The sequence below is a fragment of the Oncorhynchus mykiss genome, chromosome 18, assembly GCF_057628025.1.
Source record: "Oncorhynchus mykiss isolate SJ-2025 chromosome 18, ASM5762802v1, whole genome shotgun sequence".
Classification (NCBI taxonomy): domain Eukaryota; kingdom Metazoa; phylum Chordata; class Actinopteri; order Salmoniformes; family Salmonidae; genus Oncorhynchus; species Oncorhynchus mykiss.
This window is the reverse complement of record NC_143039.1, coordinates 20,912,501-20,930,558: the sequence shown is the minus strand read 5'-3', so window position 1 is coordinate 20,930,558 and position 18,058 is coordinate 20,912,501. Positions and strand designations below refer to the sequence as shown.

General features: G+C 48.7%; 1 protein-coding gene across 5 annotated transcripts in view; it reads left to right on the top strand.

Moving 5' to 3' along the window:
• The window catches only part of LOC110497008 (BCL-6 corepressor), an 89,576-nt gene that overhangs the window by 27,863 nt on the left and 43,655 nt on the right, over positions 1–18,058 (top strand). For 3 of the 5 annotated variants that reach the window (XM_090207708.1, XM_090207705.1, XM_090207706.1), the window contains 4 exons: positions 3,329–3,742; positions 4,600–4,902; positions 9,131–9,678; positions 13,654–13,932. In XM_090207708.1, the coding sequence (XP_090063834.1) occupies positions 3,329–3,742; positions 4,600–4,902; positions 9,131–9,678; positions 13,654–13,932 (1,544 nt within the window). The remainder of the gene's footprint in view (positions 1–3,328; positions 3,743–4,599; positions 4,903–9,130; positions 9,679–13,653; positions 13,933–18,058) is intronic. The other 2 variants (XM_090207709.1, XM_090207707.1) reach the window with 1 other exon arrangement.

Here is an 18,058-nt window from a genome sequence, read left to right as displayed (position 1 = left end):
TCATATAGCTGTAATGGCATAGTGCAGGTCATATAGCTGTTATGGCATAGTGCAGGTCATATAGCTGTTATGGCATAGTGCAGGTCATATAGCTGTTATGGCATAGTGCAGGTCATATAGCTGTTATGGCATAGTGCAGGTCATATAGCTGTTATGGCATAGTGCAGGTCATATAGCTGTTATGACATAGTGCAGGTCATATAGCTGTAATGGCATAGTGCACGTCATATAGCTGTTATGGCATAGTGCACGGCATGTAGCTGTTATGGCATAGTGCACGGCATATACAGTGGGGCAAAAAAGTATTTAGTCAGCCACAAGTTGTGCAAGTTCTCCCACTTAAAAATATGAGAGAGGCCTATAATTTTCATCATAGATACACTTCAACTATGACAGACAAAATGAGAAAAAAAATCCAGAAAATCACATTGTAGGATTTGTAATGAATTTATTTGCAAATTATGGTGGAAAATAAGTATTTGGTCAATAACAAAAGTTTATCTCAATACTTTGTTATATACCCTTTGTTGGCAATGACAGAGGTCAAACGTTTTCTGTAAGTCTTCAAGGTTTTTACACACTGTTGCTGGTATTTTGGCCCATTCCTCCATGCAGATCTCCTCTAGAGCAGTGATGTTTTGGGGCTGTTGCTGGGCAACACGGCCTTACAACTCCCTCCAAAGATTTTCTATGGGGTTGAGATCTGGAGACTGGCTAGGCCACTCCAGGACCTTGAAATGCTTCTTACGAAGCCACTCCTTCGTTGCCCGGGCAGTGTGTTTGGGATCATTGTCATGCTGAAAGACCCAGCCACGTTTCATCTTCAATGCCCTTGCTGATGGAAGGAGGTTTTCACTCAAAATCTCACGATACATGGCCCCATTCATTCTTTCCTTTACATGGATCAGTCGTCCTGGTCCCTTTGCAGAAACACAGCCCCAAAGCATGATGTTTCCACCCCCATGATTCACAGTAGGTATGGTGTTCTTTGGATGCAGCTCAGCATTCTTTGTCATCCAAACACGACGAGTTGAGTTTTTACCAAAAAGTAATATTTTGGTTTCATCTGACCATATGACATTCTCCCAATCTTCTTCTGGATCATCCAAATGCTCTCTAGCAAACTTCAGACGGGCCTGGACATGTACTGGCTTAAGCAGGGGGACACGTCTGGCACTGGCGGAGTCCCTGGCGGCGTAGTGTGTTACTGATGGTAGGCTTTGTTACTTTGGTCCCAGCTCTCTGCAGGTCATTCACTAGGTCCCCCCGTGTGGTTCTGGGATTTTTGCTCACCATTCTTGTGATAATTTTGACCCCACAGGGTGAGATCTTGTGTGGAGCCCCAGATCGAGGGAGATTATCAGTGGTCTTGTATGTCTTCCATTTTCAAATAATTGCTCCCACAGTTGATTTCTTCAAACCAAGCTGCTTACCTATTGCAGATTCAGTCTTCCCAGCCTGGTACAGGTCTACAATTTTGTTTCTGGTGTCCTTTGACAGCTCTTTGGTCTTGGCCATTTGGAGTGTGACTGTTTGAGGTTGTGGACAGGTGTCTTGTATACTGATAACAAGTTCAAACAGGTGCCATTAATACAGGTAACGAGTGAAGGACAGAGGAGCCTCTTAAAGAAGAAGTTACAGGTCTGTGAGAGCCATAAATCTTGCTTGTTTGTAGGTGACCAAATACTTATTTTCCACCATAATTTGCAAAAAATGTTTTTAAAAATCCTACAATGTGATTTTCTGGATTTTTTAAAATACTTTTGTCTGTCATAGTTGAAGTGTACCTATGATGAAAATTACAGGCCTCTCTCATCTTTTTAAGTGGGAGACCTTGCACAATTGGTGGCTGACTAAATAGTTTTTTGCCCCACTGTAGCTGTTATTGCATAGTGCACGTCATGGGTGAACTTCCTCTCTGGATGTTTTGGAAACCAGTGGACATCGCACGCAGTGGCACGCGTTGCCTTGGTGACCCCCCCCCCCCCTTTGGTGGCATGTTGCCATGGCGCAGACGCTGTCGTTACGGGGTGCGCGCCATGCCGAGCGGAGTGGCGTGAGTCATATGATGCTGTTTGCCAGATGGAGAGATATTTGGGGCGCTGGCAGGACAGGACCTGGGGGGATGGGTGTGTGTCCCAGAGCAGGGCCAGTACACGGGCAGCCCTGTGAGGCAGCACAGCATGTAGCCAGGGTCTGGGCTACAGCCAGAGAAAGAGAGAGAGAGAAAGCGAGTGGAAAGATAGAAGGGGAAAAAGAAAGAGCGGGCGATGGAGAGCACCCACCCCCACCAGCTGCCTTTGATCCAAGCGGCTGCTTTAGAGCCTGGAGACATTCTCAAGGAGCCTTTTACAGCCCCGGACATGCAGAGGAGGGAGGGAGGTCTGGAAAAGTGAGAGAGGACAGAAGGAAAGAGAGAGGGCAGAGAGAAGGGGAGAGAGCTGGAAGCAGCAGTGGGTGGGAATAGGGGGCAGAGCTGGAAGCAGCAGTGGGTGGGAATAGGGGGCAGAGCTGGAAGCAGCAGTTGGTGGGAATAGGGGGCAGAGCTGGAAGCAGCAGTGGGTGGGAATAGGGGGAAGAGCTGGAAGCAGCAGTGGGTGGGAATAGGGGGCAGAGCTGGAAGCAGCAGTGGGTGGGAATAGGGGGCAGAGCTGGAAGCAGCAGTGGGTGGGAATAGGGGGCAGAGCTGGAAGCAGCAGTGGGTGGGAATAGGGGGCAGAGTTGGAAGCCAGCCCGAGCTGATGTTTGAAGCTAATTTGAGCCCAGGGAGTTGGAAAGACCCAGTCTCTCTCTCTCTGCCTCTCTCTCTCTCTCTCTCTCTCTCTCTCTGCCTCTCTCTCTCTCTCTCTGCCTCTCTCTGTCTCTGCCTCTCTCTCTCTCTCTGCCTCTCGCTCTCTCAATCTGCCTCTCTCTCTCTCTCTGCCTCTCTCTCTCTGCCTCTCTTTCTCGCTGCCTCTCTCTCTCTCTCTCTCTCTGCCTCTTTCTGTCTCTGCCTCTCTCTCTCTCTCTGCCTCTCTCTCTCAATCTGCCTCTCTCTCTCTCTCTGCTTCTCTCTCTCTCTGCCTCTCTCTCTCTCTGCTTCTCTCTCTCGCTTCCTCTCTTGCTGCCTCTGTGTGTGGGAAGAGCATGGTGGGCCTCGGCCAAACATAGGGGTGGTTGCTGGGCTGGTTAGTGGCTGCTGTTTGTGTGGGGAGTATTTTCTACCTCGTCTTGACCCTGGACCAGCGGTCATCATTTTAAACTGATTTAGTTTGATGAGAGTGCTGTGGTTTCTCCAGTGCTGCTCAGTGTATTTGATTATCCCCCTTCTGTGTGTGTGTGCGTGCAGGTGTGCAGCTGACGTGCCCCAACAACAGAGTGCCTGTTCTCCAGCGATGCCCACACACTGAGGGCCTCCCACCCAGAGAGAGGGAGCAGTCTGGCCCCGACCTGGAGGAGAGGAAGAGGGGGATGATGCTGGAAAAAGAGGAGAGAGTGTATGTGCTCCCACGGGAGCGGTCTGCCAGCCTGCCCACGGCCCCAGTGGAAAGGCTGGCCCAGAAGGATGCCAACCCTGGCATCATGCCCACCATGCCAGCCTCCATGCCCACAACGGTGCCTGGCAGGAAACACGCATATGCCCTGGAACCGTGCCAGCCACTCCAGGCCGACAGCCAGGGGAAAGAGCGGGAGGAAAATGAGAGAGAAGAGGAGAAGGAGGAGACGATGGATGTTCCAGCCAAAAGAGCCAGGCTAACCAACGGTAAGGGCCCTCGGCATGGATCTATTTACCTCTCCATTATTCTTCCCTTCATCTTTCTCTCCCTCCTTCCTCATCCCTCGCTCAGTGACAAGAGAATCCCCCCATCCTGTCTGTCATCACTCTCTCCCCGGCCTGGATTCATCTGCTTTCATGTGGCTGGGCTCTCTCACTCCTTCTCTCCCTCTCTCCCTCTGTCGTTCTCTTTTGTGGTGGTGTCTTTCTCAGTCTTTTCATGTAGTGTGATTTGTGTTCAGTTGCCTACACGAAACCAAACACACACACACTCAGCTGTGATTCGTCAAGGGGCTCTGCGGTGTCGTGCTTCACAAACAGACCAGTTTGGTTTCAACCCAAAATAACATTCTGAGAATCGCTACTTTATTTAAAACTCTGTGGAATTGCTCCCATTTGTTGTTAACAGGGGGTTGGAGGTGAGCTCTTTCACAACAGCACAGCTTTTCATTTAAATACAAATGTTGAACTTCTTTTATTAGCTGAGCTTCCAATGCAACTAAATTCATTAGATTCAAGCGCATTTCGTTACAATTCGTGCCTCTTTATATGGAAAGGATCACCTGGATTTTTCCACCCAAATGTAATTTGAGAAAGATATGTTTTCATGTGTTTTCCGTTCATTATTATATTATTTCTATTTGAAAGTGTTGATGGATTTGGGGAGGGACGGTGAACAGGAGAGATGGAGAAGGTTTCCAGTGTACCATTACACAGCCTCAATGGGGTCTTTTCTCTTTCATCTCCAGTAGCTTGTTGCTCTGACTGAACTTCATAAATCATCTAACCCACAATGACTTGGTTTCCCAAACGTTGATTTAACCCCTGGTGGGCCATCTCCCCAGGCCCCACTGACCCCGTCCCAGAGGAACTAAAGAACCTCAAGGTGTGTATCGAGCTGACCGGCCTCCGACTCAGCAAGCCCCGCCTCGCCCAGGAGCTCAGCCAATGGCAGGCCGCCACCCAGAGGTCGACAGAGGTCAACGGAAGCATGGCCATGACGACGACCCTGCCCAACGGGTGCCCCGAGGTTGGCGTCACAGACAGGAAGGTTGCCTCACAGGAAGACCGGAGCCTGAAACGCAGGTCAGAGGTCAACGGCCACGCCTGGTGCCATGAAACGTTTGGTCATGGCGACATCGAGCGAGGTACGTTAAAACAAAGTTGATAAAAATGGCTTATTTTGGGTCTTCTAGAGTTTGGGTTTTCGTATAATAATCATCCATCCAACCATCCTTTCTGGCAGATGTTGACAACAGTTTTCAGTTGAGTCACGGAGGCATTGGGATGTGTGGATGTGGAATGCATGATAATCATGTTCTTTACAACCGTCCATAAAGAACAATAACCCCACCTTTTATTGACTCAACATCAATAAAAGCCACTCCAGCGCTGTAGCGTTGAGTCACTCACTGCATTCAGCACCATGAATGTATTTCACTGCACATTTCACTGCACCTATTTTATTAGTTAAACATTTTGGGGACGAGCTTTGCTCCCGTTTTCCACCTTTTCACTGTAGGCTACGGGCGTGTTGCCTTGGCTAAATGACCTTGAAGATTGGCCTGTCGCCAGCTAGCTAGCGTAGTCTACATGTTGTATGTTCCCTTCGGGGGTACAGAGAGAACAAAGGTCAGGGGAGTGGGCTGAGCAGTGAACGTGAAACACCAGGTGTTGGTGTGGTAACGAAGGCAGTAGGCAGCCGTTTTGGGGATATGTTAGTGGTTGTCTGGGTGACAGACGGCTTGTCCCTCTCTCCTTCTCTCTCTCGCACTCTCTCACACAACGTTCTCTCTCTCTCTCTCTCCCACTACCTCTCTCTGGCACTTAAACGATATCGCCGTGGCAACTCGTGCCTGGGCATAATGAGGCGTGAGATTCCACCGTTAATAACACTGGTAGTTCAACCAGCAGTTCTCTCTCTCTGCTTTTTCCTGGGGTTTTTTCTCTCCGCCAGCCAGTGTATTTTTTCCCCCTCTCTCTCACTTTCTCATCTCAGCGTCTCCAATTTAGCATCCCTGATTTATTTCCTTCCATTCCTTCTCTCGCCTCTCTCTTTCTCCTATCTCTCTCCTTGATATCGTATCCTCCTTCCTTGTCTTCAGTAAAGAGTCTAACTGTGTGAGCACTCACGGCTCCTCTGACGTATGGAACATGCAGAGGTGTGTGTCAGTCAAACTGCTCTTCTCTGAATCACTTTTCATCCATGTTGCATTCTAATGGTTGTTTAACGAACCTACAAGCAAACACACACACACACACACACACACACACTTAACGGTCCACAAATAGATATCCGCTTTGCAACAGACACACACTCCTTCGCATCCCCTGTGCTACACACACCGCTCAGTCTGACACTACACACACACACCCCACCCTTTCCATTAGTCCCGTTTTTTAGGGCATTTAGAGGTGTGTTCAAAGCTCCTCCACGTTGTCCCAGGGTTTGTCAGGGCGTTTAGAGGTGTGTTCAAAGCTCCTCCACGTTGTCCCAGAGTTTGTCAGGGTGTTTAGAGGTGTGTTCAAAGCTCCTCCACGTTGTCCCAGGGTTTGTCAGGGCGTTTAGAGGTGTGTTCAAAGCTCCTCCACGTTGTCCCAGGGTTTGTCAGGGCGTTTAGAGGTGTGTTCAAAGCTCCTCCACGTTGTCCCAGGGTTTGTCAGGGCGTTTAGAGGTGTGTTCAAAGCTCCTCCACGTTGTCCCAGGGTTTGTCAGGGTGTTTAGAGGTGTGTTCAAAGCTCCTCCACGTTGTCCCAGGGTTTGTCAGGGCGTTTAGAGGTGTGTTCAAAGCTCCCCCACGTTGTCCCAGGGTTTGTCAGGGCGTTTAGAGGTGTGTTCAAAGCTCCTCCACGTTGTCCCAGGGTTTGTCAGGGCGTTTAGAGGTGTGTTCAAAGCTCCTCCACGTTGTCCCAGGGTTTGTCAGGGCGTTTAGAGGTGTGTTCAAAGCTCCTCCACGTTGTCCCAAGGTTTGTCAGGGCGTTTAGAGGTGTGTTCAAAGCTCCTCCACGTTGTCCCAGGGTTTGTCAGGGTGTTTAGAGGTGTGTTCAAAGCTCCTCCACGTTGTCCCAAGGTTTGTCAGGGCGTTTAGAGGTGTGTTCAAAGCTCCTCCACGTTGTCCCAGGGTTTGTCAGGGCGTTTAGAGGTGTGTTCAAAGCTCCTCCACGTTGTCCCAGGGTTTGTCAGGGTGTTTAGAGGTGTGTTCAAAGCTCCTCCACGTTGTCCCAGGGTTTTTCAGGGCGTTTAGAGGTGTGTTCAAAGCTCCTCCACGTTGTCCCAGGGTTTTTCAGGGCGTTTAGAGGTGTGTTCAAAGCTCCTCCACATTGTCCCAGGGTTTGTCAGGGCGTTTAGAGGTGTGTTCAAAGCTCCTCCACGTTGTCCCAGGGTTTGTCAGGGTGTTTAGAGGTGTGTTCAAAGCTCCTCCACGTTGTCCCAGGGTTTGTCAGGGCGTTTAGAGGTGTGTTCAAAGCTCCTCCACGTTGTCCCAGGGTTTGTCAGGGTGTTTAGAGGTGTGTTCAAAGCTCCTCCACGTTGTCCCAGGGTTTGTCAGGTTACGTTGACTCATTTGAAGATGTGCAGCTCCACCCCAGGCAGATAAGAGCCCTGTTAAACCTTGAGAGGTGTAAAAGGGGTTGAATAGGATGAGGGGTGACATGATGTTTAAAGTGGGTCCTCTAAGCCCTGGAGGAAACACAACAGTACAGGGTATTAATTACACCTTATTGGAGAAGGGAAGCGGTTTACACACCACACATGCTTTAGTGCGCAACACCTCTCTGGGGACTGTTCCCTGTGCTGGGGGAGGGAGGGGGGGTCAGAGGTAGCTAGGGGATAATAGGCATCGCCCTGCATACTGCGAGACAGGTTGACACACACACACACACACACACACACATACAAACACACACACACACACACACACACACACACACACACACACACACACACACACACACACACACACACACACACACACACACACACACACACACACACACACACACACACACACACACACACACAAACAAACACAAACACACTTGTGTGTGTGTGTTCTCTGCAGATAGGAATTGTATTGTGTTAAGCAGAACATGTGCCTATTGTTGTCATGGTACCCAGTCTGTCCATAGAGTTCTTGAGACACGCACACAATATAGAACGGGTCATTTTTCCCTCACACCATTTAGCCCCTCCTCCATTTACTAGGGAAGAGCTGTGGTGTGTGACCAGGTAAGTGTGAGAACGAGTGCGTGTGTGTGGTGAATTGGCCTCTCCCCTCTGGATATCCTCAGAGGAGGAGAGAGGAGGAGGAGGAAGGCCATTTGCAGCGAGCCTCCCGCCCAGCACGATAAATCATTTACCAGATGGACGAGTTAAACCTCCCCATTGGCTCTCTGAAACCGCCTCTCTGTCTCTTCACCACGTGTGTGTGCGTGCAAATGAGTGTGTGTATCGCTGTGTATTGCAGCTGCACCCAGGGTCTGTCATCTCCCATGTTTCATGTCGCTGTTGGTGCACGCAATGGAAAACAGCTGACACACACCCTCCTCTCGCTTCCCCCCACTCCCTTGTGTTTTCTCTCGATCTCTCACTCTCTCCTGCACTCCCTCTTGCTCTCTTTGTTCTGCTCCTTCTCCCTCCCCCGCTCGCTCTCTCTCTCTCGCGCGCTCTTTGTCTCGCAGGCTTGCTGCCCTTTTGCAATCACTCTCCATCTCTCTCTCTCTCACCTCTCTCTCTCTCTCTCTCTCTCTCACCTCTCTCTCTCACCTCTCTCTCTCTCTCTCTCTCTCTCTCTCTCTCACCTCTCTCTCTCACCTCTCTCTCTCCCATCTCTCAATCTCCCTCACCTCTCTCTCTCTCTCTCACCTCTCTCTCACCTCTCTCTCTCACCTCTCTCAATCTCTCACCTCTCTCTGTTTTCCCTCTCTGTCTGTCATATTTCATATATCCCTCCTGTATCCCATAACCCCCTCCTCTAGATCAGATTCCCCAGATACCACCGACGTCTTCGTGAGAACGTCACTCTAGCATTCAGTCCCAGCCCTCTGTCTCATCACGTTCTCTAACGAGACCTTGGAGAAAAGTACATGCTTGTTTTGTTTTCATCCGAGAAAAAAAGAGACGCTTGGGAAAGAACATACTTTTTTCTGGTGTTGGCTGTTGCACATGGCCTTGAAACAAACAATAGTCCATTCTATCTTTATCAGGTCCACCAGGTGTGTTGGTGCTGGGCTGGAACAAAAGCCTCCACTCCCAGTAGTGCCAGGGGATAAGTAGTATTTGTAGTGTAATTTAGCTGGTTGTATTTACTCTGTGGGAGATGGTTCTGTTTGCCGGGACTTGATCAGCTAACCTCTCCCATCCCTCCCTCTGTCTAGTGGTGCTGCCGTCTGTTCCTCTGACCCCAGCGCATCGGGACCGCCTCTACCGGACTCCGTCCACCACCCCTGTCAGAAAACCACCCCTGCAGACCCCCACCCCTGCCCTCACCCCCTTTCACTCCCTGGCCCCTGCACACCCCCACATCACCCTCACCCCCAGCCCTCCACGGCTGTCAGACAAGAGACAGAGGCTAAAAGAACACCGCAGGACCAGCGCTTTGGGACTGGGACCCTCCGGCCCTCACCCCGACCATGACCCTAACCCAACGGGGGACCTAGTGGCCCCCAGACTCCGTTGGCACGGCGACCAGGACAAGCCCAAGGGCAAGCGGCAGTGCAAGACTAAACACACCAGCCAGAGGGAGAGGGAGAGAGAGAGACTGGGGAATGAAGAACTGAGGGAAGAGAGGGAGAGAAAGAAGCTGGGGAATGAAGAACTGAGGGAAGAGAGGGAGAGAGAGAAGCTGGGGAATGAAGAACTGAGGGAAGAGAGGGAGAGAGAGAAGCTGGGGAATGAAGAACTGAGGGAAGAGAGGGAGAATAAGGTGAGTGGAACACACACACTCCTTTTCACGCTTTTGTGCACACACTCTTGCGGAAACATTCTCTCTGTTTTTTTGTAATCCTCTCTCCCAGTGTGTGAGAGATCGAGTCCTCTGTGTTCCACTGTGTGTTCCCATTGGCTGAAATCCCCCCTGGGCAGAGCTCCTTAAATATGCTTCAAATCACAACCATGTTGATTATTACAATTATGGAGCTTATTGGAGCTCACTGGGAAAGCTCAGAGGGAGATGTGCTTGGGGTCACTGCAAGTGTGTGTTTGTGTGTCGCTGCTGTGACCTCCCCCTGCTCTGAGCACAATCCGCCCCAGACTGGAAGAGGAGGGATGGAAGGAGTGAGGGAGGGAGGAAGGGAAAGGGGGGTAGAGGGTGAGTGTGCTCTAGAGGTCTGGACTGTGTGACGGAAGCACATTCTTCACAAAACACAGCAACCCCAGGGAGCGGGAATGGGCCTCGGCTGGTGTCATGTCTGTGAGAGCCTTGTCTCTGGCTATGTAGATCACAATACTGAGTATACTGCAGGAGTTGTTGTTGTGTGTGTGTGTGTGTGTGTGTGTGTGTGTGTGTGTGTGTGTGTGTGTGGTGTGTGTGTGTGCGTGCGTGCGTGCGCGCTGGCGTGCTGGCGTGTCTGTCCGTCCAGCCCTGAGGAATTACCCAGCGCAGCAGCTGTCAGCACGGCACCTGCAGAATCACACCACGTACACACACACACACCCCTCCTCCCCGAGCCCCTCTGCTCCCTTTCTCTCTCTTAACTACTATCTCAACTATTGATATTAACTGGATAACCAACCATCAACTATTGATATTAACTGGATAACCAACCAACTATTGATATTAACTGGATAACCAACCATCAACTATTGATATTAACTGGATAACCAGCCAACTATTGATATTAACTGGATAACCAACCATCAACTATTGATATTAACTGGATAACCAACCATCAACTATTGATATTAACTGGATAACCAACCATCAACTATTGATATTAACTGGATAACCAACCATCGACTATTGATATTAACTGGATAACCAACCATCAACTATTGATACTAACTGGATAACCAACCATCAACTATTGATATTAACTGGATAACCAACCAACTATTGATATTAACTGGATAGCCAACCATCAACTATTGATAGTAACTGGATAACCAACCATCAACTATTGATATTAACTGGATAACCAACCATCAACTATTGATATTAACTGGATAACCAACCAACTATTGATATTAACTGGATAACCAACCATCAACTATTGATATTAACTGGATAACCAACCAACTATTGATATTAACTGGATAACCAACCATCAACTATTGATATTAACTGGATAACCAACCAACTATTGATATTAACTGGATAACCAACCATCAACTATTGATATTAACTGGATAACCAACCATCAACTATTGATATTAACTGGATAACCAACCATCAACTATTGATATTAACTGGATAACCAACCAACTATTGATATTAACTGGATAACCAACCAACTATTGATATTAACTGGATAACCAACCATCAACTATTGATATTAACTGGATAACCAACCATCAACTATTGATATTAACTGGATAACCAACCATCAACTATTGATATTAACTGGATAACCAACCAACTATTGATATTAACTGGATAACCAACCATCAACTATTGATATTAACTGGATAACCAACCAACTATTGATATTAACTGGATAACCAACCATCAACTATTGATATTAACTGGATAACCAACCAACTATTGATATTAACTGGATAACCAACCATCAACTATTGATATTAACTGGATAACCAACCATCAACTATTGATATTAACTGGATAACCAACCATCAACTATTGATATTAACTGGATAACCAACCAACTATTGATATTAACTGGATAACCAACCATCAACTATTGATATTAACTGGATAACCAACCAACTATTGATATTAACTGGATAGCCAACAATCAACTATTGATATTACCTGGATAACCAACCATCAACTATTGATATTAACTGGATAACCAACCATCAACTATTGATATTAAATTGATATTAACTGGATAACCAACCATCAACTATTGATATTAACTGGATAACCAACCAACTATTGATATTAACTGGATAACCAACCAACTATTGATATTAACTGGATAACCAACCATCAACTATTGATATTAACTGGATAACCAACCATCAACTATTGATACTAACTGGATAACCAACCATCAACTATTGATATTAACTGGATAACCAACCATCAACTATTGATATTAACTGGATAACCAACCATCAACTATTGATATTAACTGGATAACCAACCATCAACTATTGATATTAACTGGATAACCAACCAACTATTGATATTAACTGGATGGCTGACCATCAAGTATTGATATTAACTTATTGATGCACCCATCCCGTTACCGGGATCATTTTCGTCAATATCAGAGCGCCAAATTCAAATTAAATTACAAAAAATATTACATTTTCATGAAATCACAAGTGCAATATAGCATAACACAGTTTAGCTTGTTGTTAATCCACCTGGTGTGTCAGATTTCAAAAAAGCTTTTTGGCGAAAGCATACCAAGCGTTTATGTAAGGACATCTCTCTCAGTAGACAAAACATTACAAACAGCTAGCAGCCAAGTAGATTGGTCACGAAAGTCAGGAAAGCAATAAAATTAATCGCTTACCTTTGATGATCTTCTGATTTTTGCACTCAAGAGACTCCCAGTTACACAATAAATGTTCCTTTTGTTCCATAAAGAAATACCTCCATTTGGTTGGCGCATTAAGTTCAGAAATCCACAGGCTCGAGTGGTCACGACGGAGCAGAGGAAAATTCCAAATAGTATCCGTAAAGTTCGTAGAAACATGTGAAATGACAGTTTTGGAAACTTTAGTGACTTCTATCCTAATCTGACAATTATATGCATATTATAGATTATGGGCCTGAGAAATAGGCAGTTTCATTTGGGTACGTTTTTCATCCAAACATCAAAATACTGCCCCCTGCACTCAAGAGGTTTTTAACTGGATGGCCAACCATCAATTATTGATGCTAACTGGCTGGCCAACCATCAGGAATAGGAATGTGTGTTGAAGATATATGAGTAGAATTTGTAACTGCAGTGTGTTGCAATAATGGCTGTCTTTGCTTAACTTATAACAGTGTTACAAAGGTAGCGTATGAGAAAATCAGCTTTTTGTTAGGAGCTTTTACATTTTGGAGTAACAATTGGGTGCGCGTGTATCCTGGGGCATTTCTGGCGGTGGGCAGTCAAGTCACGCTCTCGCTCCCCCCCATCTCTCTGTGACAAGCCAGTGCTCATGGTTATAAATGACTTTGCGAGGCCACGGCCAGGGCCCCTGGAGAAGCGCTGACATTTATTAGCCCCGCCACCGCGCAGCCACCACGTGTGTGTGTGTGTGTGTGTGTGTGTGTGTGTGTGTGTGTGTAGGACCCGCAGTGCACACACACACACAACCTGTGGTCGGGAATAATTAGCACTTCACCCTAGAGTAGACCAGCGACCCTAATCTCCATAGAGGGAGAGGAAGGAGTAGGGAAAAAGGAGGGAGAGAGAAGAAAGGAAGTGGAGGACGGCATAAAGGATAACCTCCGCAGAGAGGGTGAGGACGGAGGGGGGGTGGAAGAGAGCAGCTCAGACTGTAAAAATAGAGGGAAGGGGAGTCTGAAAGACGGACAGCGCTCTGATAACCTCAGTATCGTGTTCCTCTTTCAGACTCTTTCTCTCCTCTGTTCTGTTGTTCCCCCACTCCACGGCCATGTGTCAGGTGTGTCAGTATGGGACGAGCCTGTAGGGCAGCGTCTTTTCGAGCCACACACACACACAGGAAAGAGGATATCTCAGTATGTGTGTGGAAGATCTGACATGCAGACTCTTATTAAGTTCTCCCTCTCTCTCCCTACCCCCATCACACACAGCAGGTCAAGGAAAAGCGATGCAGCGAGAAGCGGAGGAGGTCTTCATCCCTGTCGGATTACTCCCACTCCTCCCCCGCCCCCCCTCTCACCCCGCCCCCCCAGCTCAGCCCTCTGCCCAGCCCTACAGAGACCCAGGACCGCACGCCAACCCCCTCCAACCCCCCGGTGCCCACTTCTACCCCTGCCAGCCGACCCATGCCTCCTGAGGCCCGCAGGCTCATCGTCAACAAGAACGCAGGAGAGACCCTGCTCCAGAGGGCTTCCCGCCTAGGATACGAGGTAAGATGATTTGATAACATATGTGGAAGGGCTGTACAGGGTGCTAGTGTGTTGGTTTGAAGGGCTGTACAGGGTGCTAGTGTGTTGGTTTGAAGGTCTGTACGGGGTGCTAGTGTGTTGGTTTGAAGGGCTGTACGGGGTGCTAGTGTGTTGGTTTGAAGGGCTGTACGGGGTGCTAGTGTGTTGGTTTGAAGGGCTGTACGGGGTGCTAGTGTGTTGGTTTGAAGGGCTGTACGGGGTGCTAGTGTGTTGGTTTGAAGGGCTGTACGGGGTGCTAGTGTGTTGGTTTGAAGGGCTGTACGGGGTGCTAGTGTGTTGGTTTGAAGGGCTGTACGGGGTGCTAGTGTGTTGGTTTGAAGGGCTGTACGGGGTGCTAGTGTGTTGGTTTGAAGGGCTGTACGGGGTGCTAGTGTGTTGGTTTAAAGGGCTGTACAGGGTGCTAGTGTGTTGGTTTGAAGGGCTGTACGGGGTGCTAGTGTGTTGGTTTGAAGGGCTGTACGGGGTGCTAGTGTGTTGGTTTGAAGGGCTGTACATGGTGCTAGTGTGTTGGTTTGAAGGGCTGTACGGGGTGCTAGTGTGTTGGTTTGAAGGGCTGTACGGGGTGCTAGTGTGTTGGTTTGAAGGGCTGTACGGGGTGCTAGTGTGTTGGTTTGAAGGGCTGTACGGGGTGCTAGTGTGTTGGTTTGAAGGGCTGTACGGGGTGCTAGTGTGTTGGTTTGAAGGGCTGTACGGGGTGCTAGTGTGTTGGTTTGAAGGGCTGTACGGGGTGCTAGTGTGTTGGTTTGAAGGGCTGTACGGGGTGCTAGTGTGTTGGTTTGAAGGGCTGTACGGGGTGCTAGTGTGTTGGTTTGAAGGGCTGTACGGGGTGCTAGTGTGTTGGTTTGAAGTGCTGTACGGGGTGCTAGTGTGTTGGTTTGAAGGGCTGTACGGGGTGCTAGTGTGTTGGTTTGAAGGGCTGTACGGGGTGCTAGTGTGTTGGTTTGAAGGGCTGTACGGGGTGCTAGTGTGTTGGTTTAAAGGGCTGTACGGGGTGCTAGTGTGTTGGTTTGAAGGGCTGTACGGGGTGTTAGTGTGTTGGTTTGAAGGGCTGTACGGGGTGCTAGTGTGTTGGTTTGAAGGGCTGTACGGGGTACTAGTGTGTTGGTTTGAAGGGCTGTACGGGGTGCTAGTGTGTTGGTTTGAAGGGCTGTACGGGGTGCTAGTGTGTTGGTTTGAAGGGCTGTACGGGGTGCTAGTGTGTTGGTTTGAAGGGCTGTACGGGGTGCTAGTGTGTTGGTTTGAAGGGCTGTACGGGGTGCTAGTGTGTTGGTTTGAAGGGCTGTACGGGGTGCTAGTGTGTTGGTTTGAAGGGCTGTACGGGGTGCTAGTGTGTTGGTTTGAAGGGCTGTACAGGGTGCTAGTGTGTTGGTTTGAAGGGCTGTACAGGGTGCTAGTGTGTTGGTTTGAAGGGCTGTACGGGGTGCTAGTGTGTTGGTTTGAAGGGCTGTACGGGGTGCTAGTGTGTTGGTTTGAAGGGCTGTACGGGGTGCTAGTGTGTTGGTTTGAAGGGCTGTACGGGGTGCTAGTGTGTTGGTTTGAAGGGCTGTACGGGGTGCTAGTGTGTTGGTTTGAAGGGCTGTACGGGGTGCTAGTGTGTTGGTTTGAAGGGCTGTACGGGGTGCTAGTAGGTTGGTTCGTTCTTCTGTCTCTCTCTCCCTGGGTTGTTTGTCATTCATTCTCTCCATCTCGTTCAGTTTACGTCTGCTAGTTCTCTCTCCCTTCACTTGTCTAAGAGACGAGAGGCCATGTGAGAGCCCTTCACCAGGCACAGAGCTCAGAGCAGTCGCCTAGCTAGCATACACACTGCTTTCCCTCTCTCTCTCACACACAGACGTGCTGGAGTACGGCTCTGCTCTCTTCTCTCTCCAAATCTCCAGTAGCTCTTAACCCTTTCCTACCACATCCAACCCAGTTTCCCAAAACTATTTTAAAAAAACACAATTTGGATAAAAATTCCTCTTCTCCCTTTCCTTGTCTAAACCCTGGGAATATTGGGATTAAGGCCGTCCATGACTAATTTGTCCCCCCAGATTAATGAGCCTGTGGATTAGTTCCAGCAGGGCTGCCTGAAAGGACTGGCACCGCTCGCAGGAAACCAACCATTAATGCTGTTTGGAACGCATGACTCGTCCTCTCGCTCCCTTCCTCCTCCCTTCATCCCCGTCTTCTTACTCTCCAATGCAAAACATGGTTGTTTTAAAGGAGACTGCAGTAGAAAGACAACCTTTTGAGACGCGGGGAGATGAGCTGGGGGTAGAGAGGTTCTCAAACTGAATGTGTTTTTTACCTGAGGTGGACAGCAGGACAGATAGAGTTGGTGTTGGAGGGAATTGGTAGTGTGTTCTACGAAATGGGAAGATGAAACGGTTTGGAGGTGGGAGAAATGGTATCCCTCTAGATCAAAGGTAGGGCTGATTTTAGTAGACCAGCGTCTGTGTCCAGGGTTTTGAGTGTGTGTGTGTGCTCTTCGTAGTGTGTGTACTGGAGGCAGTGAGGCATGCGCTCCAGACGGAGCTCTTTGATTAAAACGAGAGGAGAGGAGGAGGAGGGCAGATTTAATCCTGTAGCGTCCACTCTCCTCCCTTCCCTTGTTCTTCTTCTCCTCCGCTAGCCCTGAGCCCTCTCTCCCTCCCTTGTTCCCCGCTCGGCGCCGCTAGACATGGCTGCTGTGTTTGAGCATAAACCCAACGGCATCTTGTTTTTCTAGCCTTCAGGGTTTTTTCCTCCCCTCCCTCCCTCTGTCTCTCTCTCCCTCCTTCGCTTCCTCTCTCCCTGGCTCCCTCCCTCCTTCAGCGGGCCCCCGACAGGAAGCTTTTCTAACTGCCTGCGTGTGATAAGCCACAAGCAGCTCCCTGGGGCCGCCCTCTCTCTCTCTCTCTCTCTCTCTCTCTCTCTCTCACGCACACAGCGCAGCACGGAACAGCAGACAGTGAGCACTGTAGAGAATGCAAGAGCAAGAGAGAGAGGAAGACTGTGAAATACGACAGGGCCGTGAGGCCGGGCCTTTCAACGCGCCGCTCCCTCCCTTCCTCTCCTCCTCCCCCTCCACTCCACACGCTGGGCTTGCCGCCTGCCTGCCTGCTTTCGTTTCACAGCCCCTCCAAATCAAATTCCAGTCAGTGTGCAAAACTGGGAGACTCCGTTGGATCGATCTCTCCCGCAATCTTCACACTTGTATCACTTAGCCTTAGGACTGCCTTTAATTACACACACACACTCACAGCACACACACGCACGCACTCACTCACAGCACACACACACACCCACTCACTCACAGCACAATCACACCACACACATGCAAATTCACACTCGGATTGTGGAATATCACTCCGGCAGCAGTGCATAATCTCAATTCCTGGTGTGTGTGTGTGTGTGTGTGTGTGTGTGTGTGTGTGTGTGTGTGTGTGTGTGTGTGTGTGTGTGTGTGTGTGTGTGTGTGTGTGTGTGTGTGTGTGTGTGATGTATATATCTACAGTGAGTCTTGTGTATTTGTGTGTGGTTTTGGAGTGCAGTGTTTGTGAGTGGAATGAGGATCTGTGGTGAGGCATGGCGTTGGTTTGTGCTTCTTACTGTGGTTCCAAGAGACTGTTGTTTTTATCTGCTTGAATGGTTGACTTTGGTCATGCAGCCATTTCCATAGTCTCTCTGATCACAGCATCTATTCATTATTATAACTGGGAGAGAGCAGCTATCAGTTCACCACTAATAGTATTTAGATTTTATTCAGCTGTTTGACTTTGTCTAATTTATTCAGATGAATTGGGTGTATTTGTTAAATTCACATTTGTGAATTTGTTTGCCGTTAAAATAAGCGATAGGATGCACCATGTTGCTTGCTTCTGTCATGTAGGTGAGGTCAATGTTCATGGATGGAAGGAGGTGAGGGAAGGAGGTGAGGGAAGGACAGAAAGTGCATAGTACTGAGACTGGTCCTCCTGTCTTTGTGTTGTCACTCGCTTGTCACCGACCAGCTAGCAGCGCCATACAAACACACACACACTCAACACAGTGCGTCTCCACTCAACACACACACACTCAACACAGTCTGTCTCCACTCAACACACACACACTCGACACAGTGTGTCTC